Genomic DNA, 21,910 nt, shown 5'->3' with positions numbered 1-21,910 from the left:
CCTCTTCCCGGGACCAGGCTGGCGGCTCCCGGGAGCTTGCCCGGGACCGCAAGAGGCGGGCAGCCGCCTGGGCTAGTGTGGACATCGTGGACCTTGTCCACGATCTCCGCACTAGGCACAGGAAAGTGGCCGGCTTGCGCAGGAGAGCTGCCAGCCTGGCCACCCAGGAGCAGGTGTGCAAGAGAATCAAGGGGGTCCACTGAGACCCCGACCCTGAGCCCTGAGCTTACAATGGCCATCCTGGGTCAGACCAAAGGTCCATCTAGCCCAGTAGCCTGTCTGCCGACAGCGGCCAACCCTAGGGACCCTGGAGGGGATGGACCAAAGACAGTGACCAAGCCATTTGTCTCGTGCCATCCCTCTCCAGCCTTCCACAAACCTTGGGCAGGGACACCACTCCTACCCCGTGGCTGATACCACTCCATGGACCCAACCTCCATGACTTGATCTCACTTCCCTTTAAACTCTGTTCCAGTTGTAGCCTTCACAGCCTCCTGCAGCAAGGAGTTCCACAGGTTGACTCTTTGCTTTGTGAAGAACAACTTTCTGTTACTAGTTTGAAGCCTGCTACCCATTCCTTTCCTTTGGTGTCCTCTAGTCCTTCTTTATGGGAACTCATGAAGAACTTTTCTGAATGCACCCTCTCCACCCAACCCCGGCTTTTAGAGACCTCTATCCTGTCCCCGCTCCGTCTCCTCTTTTCTAAGCTGAACAGTCCCAGTCTCTGTAGCCTCTCTTCATCTGGGACCAGTTCCCAACCCCTGATCATGTTAGTTGCCCTTCCCTCTCCCAACCTTTCTCTTCCCCTCTCCCACCTCCTTTTCCCAGTCTCCCCCAGTTTTGTTCAATAAAGACAGAGTAAATGTTGGAAGAAACGTTATCTTTATTTTGTACATCAGGAAGGGGGGCTAGGGAAGGGTAAGTGGAAGGAGGTGAGGGAGGAATGGGGTACGAGCCCCCGATGGGGAGGACTGGGCTGGCTCTGCGGGCTTCTGGGGGTGGAAGCTCTCCTGCAGCCCCCCAATTGCCTCCTCTCCCCAGATGGCAGCCTGCGGCAAGTGCAGCCGGTCTGATGGCCGAGTGCTGTGATGTGCCCAGTGTGGGCACTCCGGGCACTCCAAGCCAGGACTGGTTTTCAAGCGGGGCACCCCTGAGAACTGTCTGTCCGGGGTGGGGGTCGGGTCCCTTTAAGCGCAGCCCTCGGCTAGCCTGAGAGAGCATCTCCACGCTCTAAGTCCTCCTCTGATGCCCTGCCGGCACTGCTTCCGGCCATCCTTAAGCCCTGTTCAGGGTCCACTCAATGTGGACATGCTAGTTCGAATTAGCAAAACGCTAATTCGAACTAGTTTTTAGTTCTAGATGAGTTAGTTCGAATTAGCTTAGTTCGAACTAACTCTGTAGTGTAGACATACCCTTATAGACTAACAGATTTATTGGAGCATAAGCTTTTGTGGGCAAAGACCCACTTCGTCAGATGCATGTAGTGGAAATTCCAGAGGCAGGTATAAATATACAGCACATGAAAAGAAAGGAGTGTCAACCAATAGGAAGGCCAGAGATAACCAGATCAATTCAGTCAGGGAGGATATGGCCCACTTCTAGCAGCTGATGTGGAGGTATGAACACCAAGAGAGGAGAAACTGCTTTTTTAGTTGACTAGAAGTGGGTCACATCCTCCCTGACTGAATTGACCTCGTTACCTCTGGCCTTCCTCTTGATTGGTGCTCCTTTTTTTTCCATGTGCCTGTATATTCCTGCCTCTGGAATTTCCACTACATGCATCTGACGAAGTGGGTCTTTGTCCATGAAAACTAATGTTCCAATAAATCTGTTAGTCTATAAGGTGCCACGGGACTTCTCATTGTTTATACTGTACCTGTGTCTCCCTTTTGGTGTCCAAACCCCTAATGCAGGCTTTGTGGATTGTAGAGTTGTTCCTGTGATTTTCTAAGTTCATTTGGGCCTAAAAAGAAAGAGTATAATCAAAGTGTTTATGTCTGCAGCTGTAGCCAGACACAAACCCCATCTTGTCTCCCCCCCCCCCCCCCCCCCCCAGAGAGCAAGAGAAAGGCAGTCAGCCTTTGATGCCCTTGGAACGCAAGTGTGGTGCCTGTCCCTGACTCTACCATAAACAGAAACCAGACAGTAAATGGGCTAGCTGACGACTGGGAGGCCTCCCGTCGCCCTGATGGCTAGTATCAGTAATTGACACGCCTGCACTGTCTCAGGAGAGGAATCTTCGCCCATCACATACCAGAGGTGCCCATTGTCTGCATCTTCCCAGGTGTGAATTATGCTTTGCACCCTTTGTGGGAAACTTGGCATTCAAAGCCATTTTTTCTAATTGGCCACTTGAGACCAGGAAGAAGCCCATGTGACCCAAGGGGTATAAAGAGGGGTTGAGTTGCCCACCCCATCTGAGCTCCAATCACCTACACCTGCTGGCAGGTATTGATTGTCTCCTGAGGTCTGTGGGACGCCCAACCTCGCCCTAATTCTTCCCGAGGGATTGAGAGAAAGACGCTGGCCATGCCAGAATTGTACCTGCAATGTGTTTTCTTTATGTGTACACTTTAATTGTCTCTCTGTTATAAGTTTAGTTACTTTATTATAGTTTCTTAAGGTAAACTGCTTCATTTCTATTGTAAACTGCCTTTGGTAAGGTGATTTAGCTATAAACTTTGGGAATAAGTGGGATGCCCTCATTCACTTATAAAATATATATATATTGAACCAAGTTTCTTTTATTTTATTTTCTCTTTCTTTCTCCTATAATAAGCCAGTGAGTGTCAAGCTTCTGACTTGAACCCGTGCTGCTGTACCCAAACCGAACACAAACAAAAGAACTTCAGACGGTCAAAGGGACAGGTATAGGGAGAGCTTGGGCGTTTTGGATTGTGTCACTCCCAGGTGGCAGATCCATTGGGGCACCTCTCAGCCTCCCCAGGCTGCCCGCTGCGAAGGAATCTTGGATTCTAGCAGCTAAAATCTGAGGTGTTATAAGATCTCCCTATAAACTTATTGGGGCGCCCATCAACCTCCTCCAGGTTGCCCACTGCAAGGGACCCCGGTCTCAGCAGTTGAAGTCTCGGGTGTATAGCGCACACACACACTGGGGCGTCTGAGAGCCTGTTGGCTGCCCTCTGCGACGGGACTCCGGTCCTAGCAGTAAAGTCACAGACGTTAAACTATTTTTCGGGGCACCCTCCAGCCTCCTAGGCTGCCCACTGCAATGAGACTTTGCGTCTCAGCAGTTGAAGACTTGGGTGTAACACACACACACACACACACTGCCCTGACCATTTCGGCTGACAGCAGCTTAACTCTCCATTAGAAATTATTTCAGTGTAATGGAAAATTATTGCTTGATGCCTTCATAGTAAGTTGTATTTCTGTAATCTGACCACAATATTAACAAAAGTATTTATGTAGTGAAAAAAGAGGTTTATTCTATATATGATTATTTGAACAGTAAAAATACAGTTTTCATTGTTCTTTTTGACTTATGCCTAAACCAGATTTTTGTCTTAAAATTGCCTCAAAATAGAGTTGTAACTGCTTCCTCACTGAGAGCATGTTTACGAGATAAAGTTGAATCTATTATGGTTGATTTCTGGACACCCAATTTTGAGAAGTCAAAGGTCTGTGTCCTCTCTGTGGGGAAGAATTGAATGTTGTCTGAAATAGTATATCCCCATTAGGGGGCCTATTGTTGATTCAGAGGGTGAGGCACCATGGGTAGCTTTGCAGTCCAGGCTATGCTTCTGATGCCCACTGGGTCCAAAATTCTGGAGCGGGTGGTTGGAGGGGCTCATGTCAGCAGCATCCCATAAGGCACTTGCCTACTCCCTTCCACCTCGCATGACATAAAGGAGAAGCAGTGTGTTCATGCCTCGTGGTACCTTGCTTACTTGCATGGACACCAGAATAGCATGAGCATGAAGCCTGGTTGCCATGAAAGCATTATCATGCTCATATCTGTCATGATGCGCTTCATGCCACTGTACTTCAAGAGCATATGCATATTGCTCCACCTCACAGAGGATGAGAACGAAGGTTGGTGAGGCATAAACATGCTACTCAGGCAATGCCTGGTGCTCATGCAAGCATTCCTTCAACTCAGTCCTTGGGACGCAGTGGAATTCCGGGTCTGGCATCGGGAGACAAGCTCAGACTGGTGGGATTGCATTGTGATGCAGAGATGGGACAATCAGCAGTGACTGCAGAATTTCAGAATGAGCAAGGCCACATTCCTGGAACTGTGTGAATCGCTCTTCCCTGTGCTCTCCCAGGCGCCAGGATACCATAATGAGACCCACTCTGACCATGGAGAAGCAAGCGGCAATTGCCCTATAGAAGCTTGCAATGGCATACAGCTTTGTCAGTCAGGAAACAGTCTGGAGTGGGGAAATTGACAGTGGGGGCTGTTTTCATACAAGTAGATGTCATAAAGTTCTGAAGAAAGTGTAGTGCACTCCTACACTACTGCCAGACAGTTTGTAAAGAGTTTTTTAAATTATAAGTTTTAACATTGACATATATAAGTTACAATATGTATATCAAATCATGTGTTCAAGGTCTCAAATATCTTACTGACCTACCTACAGAATATCATAGATCTGGTGCACTGGATTATTTGGGTACGTCTAGACTACATGCCTCTGCCAACAGAGGCATGTAAAATAGGCTACCCAACATAGTCAATGAAGCGGGGATTTAAATATCCTTGGCTTCATTAAAATAAAAATGGCCACCATGTTGTGCCAGCTCAGCTGATCGTCGGCACAGCGTGCAAGTCAAGACGTGGATCAGTCGACAAGGGAAGCCTTTGTCAACCGCTCCTGTAAACCTCGTTTCACGAGGCATAAGGGAGCGGTTGACAAAGGCTTCTCTTGTTGACTGATCCGCGTCTTGACTCGTGCGCTGTGCCGATGATCAGCTGAGCCGGCACAGCACAGTGGCCATTTTTATTTTAATGAAGTCGGGGATATTTAAATCCCCGCTTCATTGACTATGTTGGGTAGCCTATTTTACATGCCTGTCAGCAGAGGCATGTAGTCTAGATATACTCTTAATGTTTTGTTTCACGTTACCAATCCTTTTCAACTAACTGAAGGTCACTAGTTAGGATCTGGCTCACTTGAGAAGTGAAAGAAAAGTATTATCTGATAGCTGTTTGGCAGTGTACATTAAATGAATTTCATGTCAATTTCCAGTTGGCTGGCATCTTTATAATAAAATGCATAATCTCAGTTAGTATCAGTTGGCATCCTTTTATGAAAGTCTCAAGCAATAAAACCAGCATGCCAGAGAGCAGAGAAACAAAACCTACCTCTTACCATAAAGTTGGAAACACTGGGACAAGAATTACACATGTGCATGGCAACGTAAGAACAGCCATACTGCATCAGACCAAAGGTCCATCTATCCCCAGTATCCTGCCTGCCAACACTGGTTACAGATGCCCCTGAGGGAGGGAACACAACAGGTAATCATCACATGCTCCCTCTCCTGTCATCCACCTCTAGACAAACAGAGGCTAGGAACATCATTCCTACCCATGCTGGCTAATAGCCATTGATGGACCTAACTTCTATGAATCTATCTAGCTTTTTTTTTTTTTAACCCTGTTAAAGTCCTAGGCTTTACCACATCCTCTGGCAAGGAGTTCCACAGGTTGACTATGCCCTGAGTGAAGAAAAACTAATTTTTGTTTGTTTTAAACCTGCTGCCTATTAATTTCATTTGATGACCCCTAGTTCTTATATTGTAGGAATAAGTAAATAACTTTTCCTCATTCACTTTTTCCACACCAGTCATGATTTTATAGACCTCTATCATATCCTCCCTTACTCTTCTGTTTTCCAAACTGAAAATTCCAAGTCTTTTTAATCTCTCTTCATATTGGACCTGTTCCAAACCCCTAATCATTTTTGTTTCCCTTCTCTGAATCTTTTCCAATGCCAATATATCTTTTTGGAGATGAGGCGACCATATCTGTATGCAGTATTCAAGATGTGGATGTACCATGGTTTTATGTAGAGGCAATAAGATATTCTCTGTGTTATTCTCTATCTCTTTTTTTAATGATTCCTAACATTCTGTTTGCTTTTTTGACTGCCGCTGCACACTGAGTGGATGTTTTTAGAGAGCTATCCACAATGATTCCATGACTCTGTCTTGAGTAGCTGTAACTAAATTAGTCCCAATCATTTTGTATGTATAGTTGGGATTATTTTTTCTGATGTGCATTACTTTACATTTATCAACATTAAATTTCATTTGCCATTTTGTTGCCCAATCACTTAGTTTGGTGAGATCTTTTTGAAGCTCTTCACGGTCTGCTTTGGTTGTAATTAGCTTGAGCAGTTTGGTATCATCTTCAAATTTTGCCACCTCACTGTTTGCCCCTCTCGCTAGATCATTTATAAATAAGTTGAATAGAATGGGTCCCAGTACAGACCCTTGGAGGACCCCACTAGTTATCTCTCTCCACTCTGAAAAATTATTATTTATTCCTACCCTTTGTTTCCTGTCTTTTAAACAGTTATCAATCCATGAAAAGTCATTCCCTCTTATCCCAGGACAACTTACTTTACTCAAGGGCTTTGGTGAGGGACCTTGTCAAAGACTTTCTGGAAATCTAAGTACGCTATATCCACTGGATCCCCCTTGCCACATGTTTGTTGACCCCACCAAAGAACTCTAGTAGATTAGTAAGACATGATTTCTCTTTACACAAACCATGATGACTTTACCTCAACAAATTATTTTCATCTATGTGTCTGACAATTTTATTCTTTACTATAGTTTCAACTAATTTGCCTGGCACTGATGTTAGGTTTACCAGTCTGTAATCGCCAGGATGACCAATAAAGCCCTTTTTAAATATAGGTGTCATGTTAGCTATCTTCCAATCATTAGGTACGGAAGCTGATTTAAAGGATAGTTTACATACCACAATTAATAGTTCCGCAATTTCCCATTTGAGTTCTTTCAGAACTTTTGGGTGAATGCCATCTTGCCCCTGTGACTTGTTACTGTTAAGTTTATCAATTTGTTCCAAAACCGCCTCTAATGACACCTCAATCTAGGGCAATTCCACAGATTTGTCACTTAAAAAGAATGTCTCAGATTTGGGGATCTCCCCAATATCCTCAGCCATGAAGACTGAAGCAAAGAATTCATTTAGCTTCTCCACAATGACTTTATCATATTTGAGTGCTCCTTTAGCATCTTGGTCATCCAAGGGCCCCACTGGTTGTTTAGCAAGCTTCCTGCTTCTGATGTACTTAAAAAACATTTTACTATTTTTGAATTTTTAGCAAGCTGCTCTTCAAACTCCTTTTTGGCTTTTCTTATTATATTTTTACACTTACTTTGACAAAGTTTATGCTCCTTTCTATTTTCCTCACTAGTATTTGTCTTCCACTTTAAAAAAAATATTTGTTTTAAATCTCTCACTGCTTCTTTTACTTGGTTGTTAAACCACAATGGAACTTTTTTGGTTCTCTTACTGTGTTTTTTAATTTGTGGTATACATTTAAGCTGGGTCTCTATTATGGTATCTTTGAAACATTTCCATGTAGCTTGCAGGGATTTGATTTTTGTCATTGTACCTTTTAATGTCTGTTTAACTAACCTCCTCATTTTCGTGTAGTTCCCCTTTCTAAAATTAAATGCCACAATGCTGCTGTGGTATTTTTCCCACCACAGGGATGTTAAATTTTATTACATTATGTTTACTATTTCCAAGCTATCCAGTTATATTTACCTCTTTGACCAGATCCTGCACTCCACTTAGGAATAAATCAAGAATTGCCTCTCCCCTTGTGCATTCCAGAACCAGCTGCTCAAATAAGTCATTTAAGGTATCAAGAAATTTGATCTCTGTATCCTGTCCTGGAATGACGTATACCCAGTCAATATAGAGAGAGTTGAAATCCCCCACTATTATTGAGTTTATTTTGATAACCTCTCTAATCTCCCATAGCATTTCATCATCCACTGTCTTGATCAGATGGTTGATAATATATCCCTACTTCTATATTCTTATTATTGGAGCATGAAATTACTATGCATAGAGATTCTATAGAACATTTTCGCTCATTTAAAATTTTTACTTCATTTGATTCTACATTTTCTTTCACGTATAGTGCCACTCCCCCACCAGCATGACCTGTTCCGTTCTACTGATATATTTTGTACCCTGGTATGACTGCGTCTCATTGATTGTCCTTATTCCATAAAGTTTCTGAGATGCCTATTATATCAATATCCTCCTTTAATATGAGGCATTGTAGTTCACCCATCTTATTATTTAGACTTCTAGTTTTGGTGTATAAACACTTTAAAAAAATTTCACTATTTATTTGTCTGCCATTTCCTGATGCGTTAAGAGTCGTTTTTTCATTTGATTGTGTCTCATCTGATCTGACCCATTCTTCCATCCTGACTAGAACATAGAGAATCTCTGTTAATAGACCCTCCCCTAAGAGATGTCTCTGTCCGACCCATGTGCGCCTCTGCACCCATTGGCTTTCTCCCAGCCCTTAGTTTAAAAACTGCTCTACAATATTTTTAATGTTAAGTGCCAGCAGTCTGGTTCCATTTTGGTTTAGGTGGAGCCCATCCTTCCTGTATAAGCTCCCCCTATCCCAAAAATTTCCCCAGAGCCTAATAAATCTAAATCCCTCCTCTCTACACCTTTGTCTCATCCATGCATTGAGACCCTGAAGCTCTGCCTGTCTACCTCGCCCTGCATGTGGAAATGGAAGCATTTCAGAGAATGCTACCATAGAGGTCCTGGATTTCAATCTCTTTCCTATCAGCCTAAATTTGGCCTCCAGAACCTCTCTCCTACCCTTCCCTATGTCATTGGTACCTATATGTACCATGAACATTGGCTTCTTCCCAGCACTATACTTAAGTCTATCTAGATGTCTCGAGAGATCTGCTATCTTTCCATCAGGTGGGCAAGTCACCATACAGTTCTTCTGGTCATCACAAATCCAACTATCTAATGTTTCCAATGATTGAATCCCCCATTACTAACACCTGACTTTTCCTAATGACTGGAGTTCCTTCCCCCGGAGAAGTATCCTCGGGGGAGAGGATACCATAAAATCATCTGGAAGGAGGGTCCCAATTATGGGGTCATTTCCCTCTGCTCCAGCTGACTGTTCTCCTTCCCTGAGGGTACATCTATACTACAGTGTTATTTCAAAATATCTTATTTCAAAATAGTTATTTCGAAATAAGGCAACTACACACAAAATTAATTTCAAAATAGCGTTTTGCTATTTCAAAATAGTGCGTCCACACTGAGTGGACTCTGAATCGCATTTAAGGCTGGCCAGAACCAGTTCTGGCAGGGAACCAGGTCAGGACTTACTGTGTGGGGCTGCTGCCTGAGGCTATCTGAGGTCTGTGCTTAAAGGGACCCCCCCCCCAAACAGCCAGTTCTCAGGTTTCCCTGCTTGCTTGTCTACCTTGATGAGGGACAGCAAAGCATTTTGTCTCTGCGTGCTCTGGTTGCCCTCACTCAGGACACCACAGCACTCTGCAACATGGAGCCAGAGCTGCTCCTGGGCACTCTGGTGCTTCTCTTGGACGCGTTGCTGTGAGCCTGGCTGCATTTTCTGCAGGCTGCCATCTGGGGAGTCCATCGGGGGGCTGTCAGTATCCAAGAGGCCCTGCGGGAGAGCTTCCACCCTTTGGAGCACTAAGAGCCTCCCTGGTCTGCCCCTCTGGGGCCTTGTGCCTCATTCCTCCTCACGTCCTTCCACTTACCCCTCCCTGACCCCCCCTTCCTGATGTAAAATAAAATGCACGTATTTTCATGAACACCAACTCTCTTTATTTAACAAAACTGTGGTGGGGGGAATGAAACTCTATTGAGACTGGGGAAAGGAGGTGGGAGTGGGGAGAAGAGATGGTGGGAGAGGGGAGGGGGAAACCTGGGAGGAGGGAGCTGGAAGGGGGAAGCAAGAGGAAGAAGGGGAAGGGGAAGCTCAGGTCTCAGGGTTGGGCATCTCGCCGGACCAACTTGATTGTCATGCAAACTTGCTCCTGGGTTTGCATGTTGCCTTTGGTGGCCAGGCTGGCAGCTATCCTGCCATAGACAGCAATGTTCTTCCATCTAGTGCAGAGATCGTGGACGTTGGGGGCATCCCCCCACAATCTGAATAAGGTCCATGATCTCAACCCTGGACCAGGAAGGCATCTGCCTTCTCTGGGCCCTGGCAGGCTCCTGGGAGCTGGCAGACTGCTCCTGGGGAGCAGTGGAGGGCTGGCTGCCAGTGGCTTGCTGGCTCATGTTTTGGGGCCACTGGGTCTGGAGCAGTGACTACTGGCTCTGGGCTGGCAGGCTTGGAGCTGGCACTGCCCAGAGTCTACCCCTTTAAGGGCTCCGTGGATGGGGAGAGGGAGTGGAATGTTCTTGGTTGAGGCTAGAATGGCCACCAGGGCACCTTGGGAAGGCTGGAGGCCCCCTATTTCGAAATAAGTTTCTACCCAGCACTTATTTTGAAATAACTATTTTGAATTTGGTGTTATTCCTCGTATAATGAGGTTTACCAAATTCGAAATAAGCGCTCTGCTATTTCAAATTAATTTCAAAATAGCGGTTTGGCTGTGTAGATGCTAAGAAAGTTATATCAAAATAAGGGCTGTTATTTCGAAATAACTTTGTGGTGTAGACATCCTGAGCCTTTCATCCTCCTTAACAGCACAGAGGCTGTCTGATGGAGGTGGGACAGATCTACAGTGGCCATAGCCTCATCTATGTGCCTTTCTGCCTCCCTTAGCTCCTCCAATTCAGCCACCCTGGCCTCCAAAGCCCATATGCAGTCTCTGAGGGCCAGGCGCTCCTTGCAGTGAAATCACACATACACCACCTACCCACAAGGCAGGTAACCATATAACATGGCATTAATTGTTACTGCATGTTATATACCAGTTCTCTGGATAAATAAAGGGTAGGAGCTTCAACTGTTTCAGCAAGCACTGTATTAACTTGAAAATGAGAATATTAAAACCTGTTTTTAGAGCTCTTTGATCACACAGCTAAAGTCATTGTTACTAACAAGATGCAGAAAAATGCATCATGGTATAACAGATGATGACTAAAGAGTTGTTTAAACTAAAAACTGGTATTTTTTTCCAGGATTATAGAAATGTGAGGCTGGAACAAGTTGTCACCTAGCCAAACGAATAGAGACTTTGCCTAGTTACAAATAGTTTTGCAAGAAAAAGGGTAGCATCTGTTTACAAAAATCAGAAACACAATGGAGAGATTTTTAATCAGATCAGTTAAAAAAAGTATCTAGAACATTTAATTATAGGAAAAAGTAGTATATGGGGCATTCTTGCTACAAGTCTTCATTTTTCTTGATTATAATGGCAAGTTCAATTAAAATAAATGTTGTTTTGTTAACAGGTCCTATATATGGATAATTTTGAAAAGCTTCCTCTTTTATGTCTAAGAAGAAAAAAACAACCAGTTTTCTCCATTTCACCCACATTGAGAAAAAAAGAAAAAAAGAAAAAACTTGAGGAAAAGAGAATCCCAAAGAAGGGTTTGTTATGTAACTTTTGTAACACTTTATAAAACAAAAAATCTAAGTAACCATAACTGAGATAAGGGGCTTGTCTCTACTACGGAGAAGATTGAAGCTGCTCCAGTTGATCTTTCGGGGTTCAAATTAGCAGGTCTACTGAAGACATGCTAATTTGAACTCAGAGGATGCTCCCATTGGTGCTGGTAGTCCTGCTCCTCACGAGAAGTAAGGGAAGTTGATGGGAGTGTGTGCTCCCATCGACCTTCCGCTGTGTGGATGGCACCAAAACACGATTTAAAATACTTTGACTCCATCTATGTAATTAATGTAGCTGGAGTTGCGTATCTTAAGTTGACTTTCCCCTTTAGTGTAGACCTGGCCAAAGTTTCTAATAACGATTATAGCAATCCTGGTTAAACTAGGTAAATGAACCTGGGAAAGCGAACTGGGGCAGGGACAGAGATAGGTTGGAGGGAAGAAAGAAAAGAGAGATCAAGCTTAGAGAGAACAAGCAGAAGAATCTGTGTCCATTAGAGCACACCCCTTAAACAGAACTGAATATTCTTGAATCTGGCATGGCTTTATGTTTGTGTGGCCTTGTCTGTGAGAAGCTTGCTTCTGATGATGAGGTTGGGGGGCTATTTGAAGGCCAGAAGAGGGGGTTCAGGAAAGATTTCTTTCAGCATACGGTCCACACTGAGCATGGGTTGGAGTTGTTTGATGATCTCCTGAATGGTTTCCCATGTGGGGTGGTAGGTGACAACTAGAGGTTTGCAGTTAGATGGGGTTTTATCTCTGTATGAACCAGTCTTCTCTAGGGGTGCATCTACACAGCACCATAAGCTTGAAGTAAGATACGCAACGAGGTTTATCGGGATGGCAAAATAGCACACCCATTATTTCAAAAAATGTTTGAAATAATGGGTGGCTTTTGTAGATGCGTGATAGTGTGCACTGTAGACATACCCAAGGGTGAAGACAGTTTTGAGTGTGTTAAGGTCTATGTCTCAGACTTTCTGTTTGAATCTTATTATGTGGTATTTGAAGTCCTGGCTATAGATAACAAATTCCTTGATTTGTTTGGGGTAGTTACTGGGTCTATGAAGTTAGGTGTGGTGATCCGTGGTTTTCTTGTGTACATTTGTCCATCAAATTTCCTGTGCTGTCCAGGAAAATGGGCGAAAACTTTCCACAAAGCAATCATTCTATATCAGACTTATCAGTCCTCATCCTCAAAGGAAACCAGAACACCTAGAACTACACTTTCAAAAGACAAACTTGGGAGCTTAAATTCATAATTTTGCTAGACACTAAAAATCTCTCTCACTCTTATCAGTCATTCAATAATGAGTAGGACGTCTTCCTGTCACCCTCCTATTTATGAATCTGTAGATGGCTGATCAGCCCAGTTCTGGAAATGCAGGTCTTATCGCAGAAGGGGCAGGTGCTGGTGGTTATTGGAGGGACACAAAGCAGTTTTTGCTGCTCTTTTCTCCTTCTCCACCTCTCCTCATCTGCACTGCGGCAGGACCTCTCATATTGCACCACCCTCTCACGGATTACCACTCTCCATTGGGGACCATCCTGGGCAAGAAATTCCCAAGTGTCGACACTGATACCACACTTTTTCATGTTTGCTTTAAACATGTCCTTAAATTGTTTCCTCTGGCCCCCAACACTCCTCTGTCCTTCCCTCAGCTCGGAAAACAGAATCTGTTTTGAGAGGCACTGATCAAGCATTCAGACTATGTGACCAGCTCAGCAAAGTTGTTGGTAGATGAACAAAAAATTATAGTCTTGATAAAGATAGTGGATTTATGGTTTATTACAAAAATTTGCAACCCACTAACACCCCTTTGTATTCTATGTCTGCAGAGATGCTAATGGGCTACTTTACCTTGAATGGCCCCTTAAAATATATGCTAACTACTTATGCTAAACTATATGTTTGATCTTGTATTTAGCTGAGATGCTTGTAGTACCTTTCCCTGACCTTAACAAGAGCTTGAAAGCTTGTGCCTCTCACAGGCATAAAAAACTTTAAAAAAATCAATAGTTCTGCAGCACCTTAGAGACTAACAGAAATGTAGATGGTATTGTGATCTTTCGTGGGCACAACCCACTTCTTCATACGAATGAAGGAGTTCAAGGTACAAATAAATAGTAGAGAAAGGAAAAAATATTGTTAATTAGGGTGTGTCTAGACTACATGGCTCCGTCAACGGAGCCATGTAAAGTAGTTTACCCGACATAGTCAATGAAGCGGGGATTTAAATAATCCCCGCTTCATTAAAATAAAAATGGTGGCTGCTCTGTGCCGACAATCAGTTGATCTGGCACAGCGCGGCAGTCTAAACGCGGCGCGGTTGACAAGGGAAGCCTTTGTTGACCACTCCTGTAAACCTCGTTTCATGAGACGTAAGGTAACGGTCGACAAAGACTTCCCTTGTCGACCACGCTGCGTCTAGACTGCGGCACTGTGCCGGATCAGCTGATTGTTGGCACAGTGCAGCAGCCATTTTTATTTTAAGGAAGTGGGAATTATTTAAATCCCCGCTTCATTGACTATGTCGGGTAAACTACTTTACATGGCTCCGTCTAGACACACCCTTAGGGTGTCTTTGCTAAATGAGGCAAATTGAGTGGACCATAAGTACCTGGTGCTTAGCTTTTTATGTCATTAGAGTGTGTAATCTAGCGACCCATCCAGGTCAGGTCTTTGTTCAACCCTTAGAATCATAGAATCATAGAATACTAGGACTGGAAGGGACCTCAAGAGGTCATCGAATCCAGTCCCCTGCCCTCATGGCAGGACCAAATACTGTCTAGACCATTCCTGATAGACATTTATCTAACCTACTCTTAAATATCTCCAGAGATGGGGATTCCACAACCTCCCTGGGCAATTTATTCCAATGTTTGACCACCCTGACAGTTAGGAACTTTTTCCTAATGTCCAACCTAAACCTCCCTTGCTGCAGTTTAAGCCCATTGCTCCTTGTTCTATCCTCAGAGGCCAAGATGAACAAGTTTTCTCCCTCCTCCTTATGACACCCTTTTAGATATCTGAAAACTGCTATCATGTCCCCCCTCAATCTTTTCTTTTCTAAACTAAACAAACCCAATTCCTTCAGCCTTCCCTCATAGGTCATGTTCTCTAGACCTTTAATCATTCTCATTGCTCTTCTCTGGACCCTCTCCAATTTTTCCACATCTTTCTTGAAATGTGGTGCCCAGAACTGGACACAATACTCCAATTGAGGCCTAACCAGTACAGAGTAGAGTGGAAGAATGACTTCTTGTGTCTTGCTCACAACACACCTGCTAATACATCCCAGAACCATGTTTGATTTCTTTGCAACAGCATCACACTGCTGACTCATATTTAACTTGTGTTCCACTATAAGCCCTAGCTCCCTTTCCGCTGTACTCCTTCCCAGACCATTGCTTCCCATTCTGTATGTGTGAAACTGATTGTTCCTTCCTAAGTGGAGCACTTTGCATTTGTCTTTATTAAACTTCATCCTATTTATCTCAGACCATTTCTCCAATTTGTCCAGGTCATTTTGAATTATGACCCTATCTTCCAGATTAGTTGCAATCCCTCCCAGCTTGGTATCATCTGCAAATTTAATAAGCGTACTTTCTATACCAATATCTAAATCATTGATGAAGATATTGAACAGAGCCGGTCCCTGCGGAACCCTACTTGTTATGCCTTTCCAGCAGGATTGTGAACCATTAATAACTACTCTCTGAGTATGGTTATCTTGATTACTGGTGTCAAACTTATAAATGAAACCAAGTTCTGCAGCTTCTCTCTCAAGGTAATTTTTGAAATTGCTTTGTAATAGTATAGTCATTTGTAGATCCATCAGTGAGTGCCCAGGCTCAGGGCAGGCAGAGATGTGGAGGGGAGCATAGCAGGAGTCAGGGCAGGAGCTTGGGAATGAGGAACTCAGCTGGTGTGGGGGGGATATGAGAGTCGACTGGGGGTATGATGAGGGATTCAGGGCAGGAACTGGAGTTGTACAGTGTAGGAATCAGGAATGGGGGATGTGGAGGATGCAGGAATCCGGGCAGGAAGTGTGGGTTATCAGAGTAGGGGGGATATAGGGGTTGCAGGAGCCAGAGTTGGGAGGAGGTGGGGCTTATGGCAAGGGTTAGGGGGTGCAGGAGTCAGGGTTGGGGGTATGAGAAGGGGTTTGGGGCAGGGGTGAGAGTTCAAGAGTCAGGGTTGGGGGTAAGAGGAGGCAGAGGGTTGGAGTGAGGGGAGTCAGGACAGGGGGCTGGGACTGTGTGGAGGGATCAGAGCAAGGGGTTTGTGGGGAAGGACTCAGAGCAGGGGGCTCTGGGTAGGAGGCTGTGTGTGTGTCGAGGTGAATGTAGGGGAGAGCAAGGGTGCCATTTCAGGGAGTCAGGGGGAGGGCTGGAGTCACATATACTGGGTCCCTGCTGTGTTTCCTGCTTCCTCTGCGTAGGGAGTGAGGGGAAAGTGCAGAGCCTGCTTCATTCCTCTCGCTCCCAACTGCCCAAGAAAAGGGCAGAGGAGGAATGCAGCAAGCTATGAATTTTCTCCTTGCTCCCTAGTCAGAGGAAGCAGGAAAAGTAGCAGGGGCCTGGTATGTGCGGCTACAGCCTCCCTCACCCCCACTGAATTGACAAGGGATGGGAGCTCAGTGCTGGGGCAGTCTTGGGAGGCATGCCCCAGCCAGCCCCTCTAAGCTGCCTGCCTGCTGCTGAGTGTGGCAGCCTGCAGGAAGCCCTGGGAGCCTGGCTGGGAGCGCCCGTCCCTCCCACTTCAGCCGAGTACCCCAGCCAGATGGCTTCTTGTCTGAGCACTACACAGGGGCACGCTGGCTTATTTTTAATCTCTGTTCTCTCACCATAAGTTGGTCCAATAAAAGATATATCACCACCTGATCTTTTTAATACCATGACCTTTAATTTTTATTTGAATGGTGAAATTATGGAGAATATGGTGCCTCTCTAACATCAACCATTTTTTCATTCTCAAACATGCCTGTTCAGGGTACTTTTTACTCAAAGTTTAATGTCAAGTTCATACATTATTTAAACGATGTTGTCATAATTTTTGCTGGTTACATATTTAGGTGCTTCTTACTTTAATTCATGATAGATAATTGTATTTAATTGCTTCCCAGTACAACCTACTGTTGCTATTAGTTACTCTGTTAATTCAAGTGGCTAATTTAAGTTATGATTCGTTGTATGCAGTGTAGGCTGAGAGCTTTCATAAAAGACTTGGGCAACTATATTGGTATGATAATTCCAGGGAATCAAAGTAATGTCTATAACAACATCTTGCTATTGAACAAAGTCTTTAAAGCACTGTAGACATTTAAAAAATCGAGTATACGTAAGGAAATGTTGATTCAGTATGTGATGTGCTAAATAAACACAGAGGGCCACTATGTCTACTTTATATGTATGTTAGGAGTCCCTCTTAACTGAGAATAGGAGGATTTTAAGAAAATTATTTTTGAATTCTCACGTACCTCAAAGAGTAAGAAAACATCCTAGTAGCCATACTGAATTGTTCCAGTTGACACAATCAAAGGATTACTGTATTGGAGATGGCAAAGGGGAAAATCTGAAATATGACACACTACATTATTTGCCAGAAATCTTAGATAAAACTTGTATTCTGTCACTGACATGTAGCTACATATTCTTTTCAAAAGGAAACTTCATGTAAAGCTTTCTCTAGTTTTCATCCACAAAAAATCCTTTTCAGGTTGAAAAGAGAGAATGTTTATACCCACTTTTTATATTATTACGATTAGAAAAAATGATGCTTTAAATTGACATTTTGGTGTTTAATATTTATTTCCATAAGTCACTCTGTAACAAAATTGTTCAGTTTTCAAATCAAACCAAGATTTTTTTAACTGAAGCGCTTCAAGTATCTGGAAATCAAGCCATTTTTTTACCCTCATACATTGTCAACAATAAATATTCTGTAGTCAGCATATGGCTTGCTTTGCATGATGATGTATGAGGTAGAACAAAATACAGCATGCTCTTGTGCAGCTACTGACTATTGGGTCTGCATTTCTTACAGCGCTAAAACTTATATTATGAGTAAGTAAAGCAAATAGGACTAGAACACACATAAAAAAGGATTTGATCAGAAAACAGGTAAAACAAAATTGTTTTGTGACCCTTACTATATTGCAAATGCAATTATTGCATAAAAATAACATTCAGCTACTACACCCACAACCCAAATAAGAGCCATCAAAGTAAATTTTAATCTTTATTATGAAGACAGTTGATCTCATAGTGTAGTATTGCTAATCAGAAGTACAGAAGCCATTATGTTATTAATGAGAATGCTATCCATGATACAAAAGTAAACACATAGAAGAGACAACTTTTCCCCTGTTCATTATGTTGAAATATTTTAGAAGTTGTTTTATCTTATTCAAAAAGCTACCTCCTCTGAGTTACTGTAGTTAAGTTTTTGCTGTTATCTCAAATCAGTGCATTTTGATTAGCGATGTTTTAAAAAATTCAAAATAATCTATAAAGTATTTGGCAACATTTAGCTCTCTTTCAGAAATGTAATATATTATGCATATTGCACAATTATTTGGTGCTTGATTGAGGCAATTTGCTACTAACCCTCACTGGCAGTACTGTGGGATCATATTGACCTGTGGGAAGGCTTGGCTAGAACTGACAGGAGTGTGGGGCAAAGAGGACAGTTTTCCTGGGGTTTGGTGAAAGTAGCAGAGGTGACGGCTGGAGCCGCTAGCCCTTTAAATTACTGTTGGAACACTGTGCTGCACACTCCGGCCAGCACTAAGGTCTGGGGGAGCCTCTGCTGTGCTCCGGACAGTGCTGAAGGCCAGAAGCCCTTAGCCCTGCCCCTTCTGCCCTTGAGCCCATCCCTTCTGGAAGCATGGAGCTGTTTCCCTTACCTTGCCCAGGAGCCTGCCAAGGCTGTTGGCTCTGCTGACTGTGGCTGGATTTTCTGCACAACAGTTGAACAAAATGCACTCTGTAATCCCCATCTGAACTTTAATCCAGCCACCCTTCTAAAGGTGATGATAAGGCAATGATGGAATAAGCACGCTAGCCTTGGATGAGGCACTGCAGATGCTGATTTGACATGTTTGGCAACTGGCTGGTGCTTGGAGTCATGCAGCCTTCTAACTTGTCTGTGGTTGCCTATGTTACAGTATATAAAAGGCCCTCCCACGTAGCAGGTGTTGTCCCTGCATTTTGTATCACGGACCCTCTTTGCTTTCTTTACCTATCTTCCCAATTGCTTGTTTGTCAGTTCATTGCATTCTTTACTCAATTCCTTTGGCTTAAAATTCTATATTTTGGACCTCATTAGTGTCTTTCTCTCCGATTACCTTGCTCTACATTTTTATGCATCTCAGGGGCATGTGAAATTAGATGATCTGACTAACTCTGAGGTCCTGGAGAATTCTTGGAAGTGTGTGTGTGTGTGTGTGTGTCACAATTTGTTTGCTTTTTATTTAATTATTCCGACTTTTTATAGTCAGTTATAGTTGTTTCAGATACTACATGTTCCAAGGATTAAATGACCTGGCCCATGTGTACATAGACTAGGGGAAGAAGCAAACACATTTAAACCAATTGGTAAGTGTAGCACAGAATCTTGCCATTTGCAACAGACAGAGAAGGGAGAAAACCTGTATGAAAGCTGATGTGGTAGGTTTGGGCCACTGCCAGGACCGGCATAGCCATAACAAAATGGAATTGTTTAGAACCTGTTGTATGCTTGCTCTGGTGAACCATTGTAGGAAGGTGGGGAAGAGGGTCCACCTGAATAAACCACAGATCAAGAGAGTGTCATGATTTTTGCTGAAACATATGATGGCATGGCTCATCTAGGCACATGGGTCAGGCTGCAATTAAACAAGGATCACCCTGTCTAATTCAATTCAGCTGATTTGATTGAATTAGTTATTAAATAAAAACTTATCAAAATTTGAGATCATGTCAGATATCTGCCCTCATTTACCATAAACATATCCCATCTCAGCATTCCTTTCTACCCAGGCCACATCCTTGAAAACTTACTTGTTTTTTAATATACTCCCACTACCTCCAAATTACATCACTGGAAAGTAGAAGCAAAGAAATTTAAAATGCTCACAAAGCAAGACAATATTTTATTTTATTTTATTTTCCTTACCACACAACAAATAGAATATCTGTAAGTTAGAACATGCTTGAAATGAAAGGCATGTGTGGTACTCAGACAAGCTTTAGCTTCATTTTGTGCTTTATACTCTGCAAAAAACCATTAATTGCCTTGAATACACTTCTCCTGTAAAGATTTTTCCATAAATAAAACCAACGACAGTATTTGAACATCTATTATACTCAGAGTATAAAAAGGGAAAGAATTTGTTGTGGACATGAATATAGAAGATGGAGTACCCAATTGAATCTGACTGATATTGAATTTTAAGAGATGCAGTGAAATACAGGTAGAACAAGGGATATATTTTAAAAACTCTGAATAAAATTAGATATTATTCCTAATAATATTCTTTAACTGTTACATTATTTTATGCCGTTATTTTTTTTCAATGTCAGAATGTTAAAAACCGTGCCTTTAAAAAGATAAAAGGTATAAGAACTTGTGAAACTATCAAAATACCATAATTTTTCTTTGGACGAGTAATCTAATGCTGATCTAAAATGTATTAAAGTAAATTGAAGGATTCTAATTAAATTCATTGAGGGGTTGGATTAGGTTCCAACAAGAAGAGTAAATGATTTTTAAGCTGGCACGTACTATTATTATTGTTAAACATTTTACAATTTTGCAGAGCCATTTTGACACAATAAAAAGCAATCTATTAGACTTAATTCTAAGCCTTTGCCTATCACCATTAAGAGTTTTAAATGAGCAAATTTTGGCAGATGATAATACTGTAGTGAAATAGCAAGATAATATGGGTATGTCTATGCAGCACGTTATTTTGGAATAATGTTAGTTATTCCAAAATAACATAATGCGTGTCTACAGTACAAGGCATTATTTTGAAATAATGGCGAGCTGGAGGACTTTGTACTCCAATTCATGGTAACCCTCATTTCAGGAGGAATAAAGGAAGTTGAAGGAATAGTGTTATTCCTTTGACTTCCTACTGTCTAGACGCCAAAAGCCGAATTAAGCTATTTCGACTTCAGGTACGCAACTGACGTAGCTGAAATTACGTAGTTTAATTCGACTTTAGCCCTGCTGTGTTAATGTACCCATAATGTCTTATTTTTAAAGTAATCTAATTTAGCTGAAATTCACAGAAGGATAGATTGACTTAAATAGAACATTTAGCATCAGCAGATTAAAAGGCTAATGAGTCTGATATATTAAGAAATAGTAAATTTTTATAATAAAATATGCACTAACAGATTGCATTCTTTGTATTGTAGGTTTCTTGGATGTGGAGAAACGTAATATGGAGGAACAGGCAGAAACTAAATTTAGGCTTTCTGTTTGTAAACCTGCTTTTCATTCAGTGAAGGATAAGGTGATGATTTTTCAAAAGAAAGAGGAAGAAATGTATCATGCTGTACAACCAATCCATTCTCTTGTTGATTGTGCTCCACAACTTAAAGCTGTGAATCACCCAGTAAATATAGAAAAGAGAATTTTTGCTAAAATGTACGGAGCTGTGAGACTTAGACCATTTTATATTATTGATAAAGCCTACAGGGACAGTAAGAGATGTGAGGTCCAAGCTAAAAAGATATCTGGGGTTATGCAGATGCAAATTGCCAAAGATGAAGCTGACTGCTTTATTAAGAGTTTTCATGAGGAGAAAAAGAATAGTGTTCAGAAAAGATGCAAAGAAGAAGACATTAGAATTCAAGAAGCTTTACACCAACATCAATTGAGAAGATCAGAATTTATTGAAAAAACAAGGAAAAGGCATGCTCAGTTTTTAGAAAACAAGAACCAAAAAGCATCAGAGTATTCGTTAATTCAAAACTTCAGCATTCAGCATGCTTCTTTGACACAGAGTTTGTTTAAAGTTGACAGATGGAGGAAAAGTGAGGAAACCATAAAGGAAAGAAAGAGCATTGTTAAGGAAAACAAAGAAGATGCAGAAAAATGGAAGGAGCTGATTAAAAATTTTCAAGAGCACAGGTATGCTTTTCTTAATACTCAGTGTTATAAATATTAATGCTGCACACAAAAGTGGATCATTTTTCTAGACTGAACTACATCCACATGTTAGAATGTTTTGGATGCTTATTTGTAGAATAGACAGAAACACCAGGGCTTTGTCTACATTGGCAAGATTTTGCGCAAAAGCGGCCACTTTTGCGCA

General features: G+C 42.4%; 1 protein-coding gene across 1 annotated transcript in view; it reads left to right on the top strand.

The window, feature by feature from the left end:
- LRRIQ3 (leucine rich repeats and IQ motif containing 3) overlaps positions 1 to 21,910 on the top strand; it is a 100,270-nt gene that overhangs the window by 66,265 nt on the left and 12,095 nt on the right. Inside the window, 2 exon segments of the mRNA XM_075936241.2 lie at positions 11,441 to 11,579; positions 21,009 to 21,726. Coding sequence (XP_075792356.2) covers positions 11,441 to 11,579; positions 21,009 to 21,726 — 857 coding nt within the window.

The sequence above is a fragment of the Pelodiscus sinensis genome, chromosome 9, assembly GCF_052426305.1.
Source record: "Pelodiscus sinensis isolate ZL-2025 chromosome 9, ASM5242630v1, whole genome shotgun sequence".
NCBI classification, from domain to species: domain Eukaryota; kingdom Metazoa; phylum Chordata; order Testudines; family Trionychidae; genus Pelodiscus; species Pelodiscus sinensis.
Note: the sequence above shows the minus strand (reverse complement) of the source record. Positions and strands in the feature narration are given on the sequence as shown.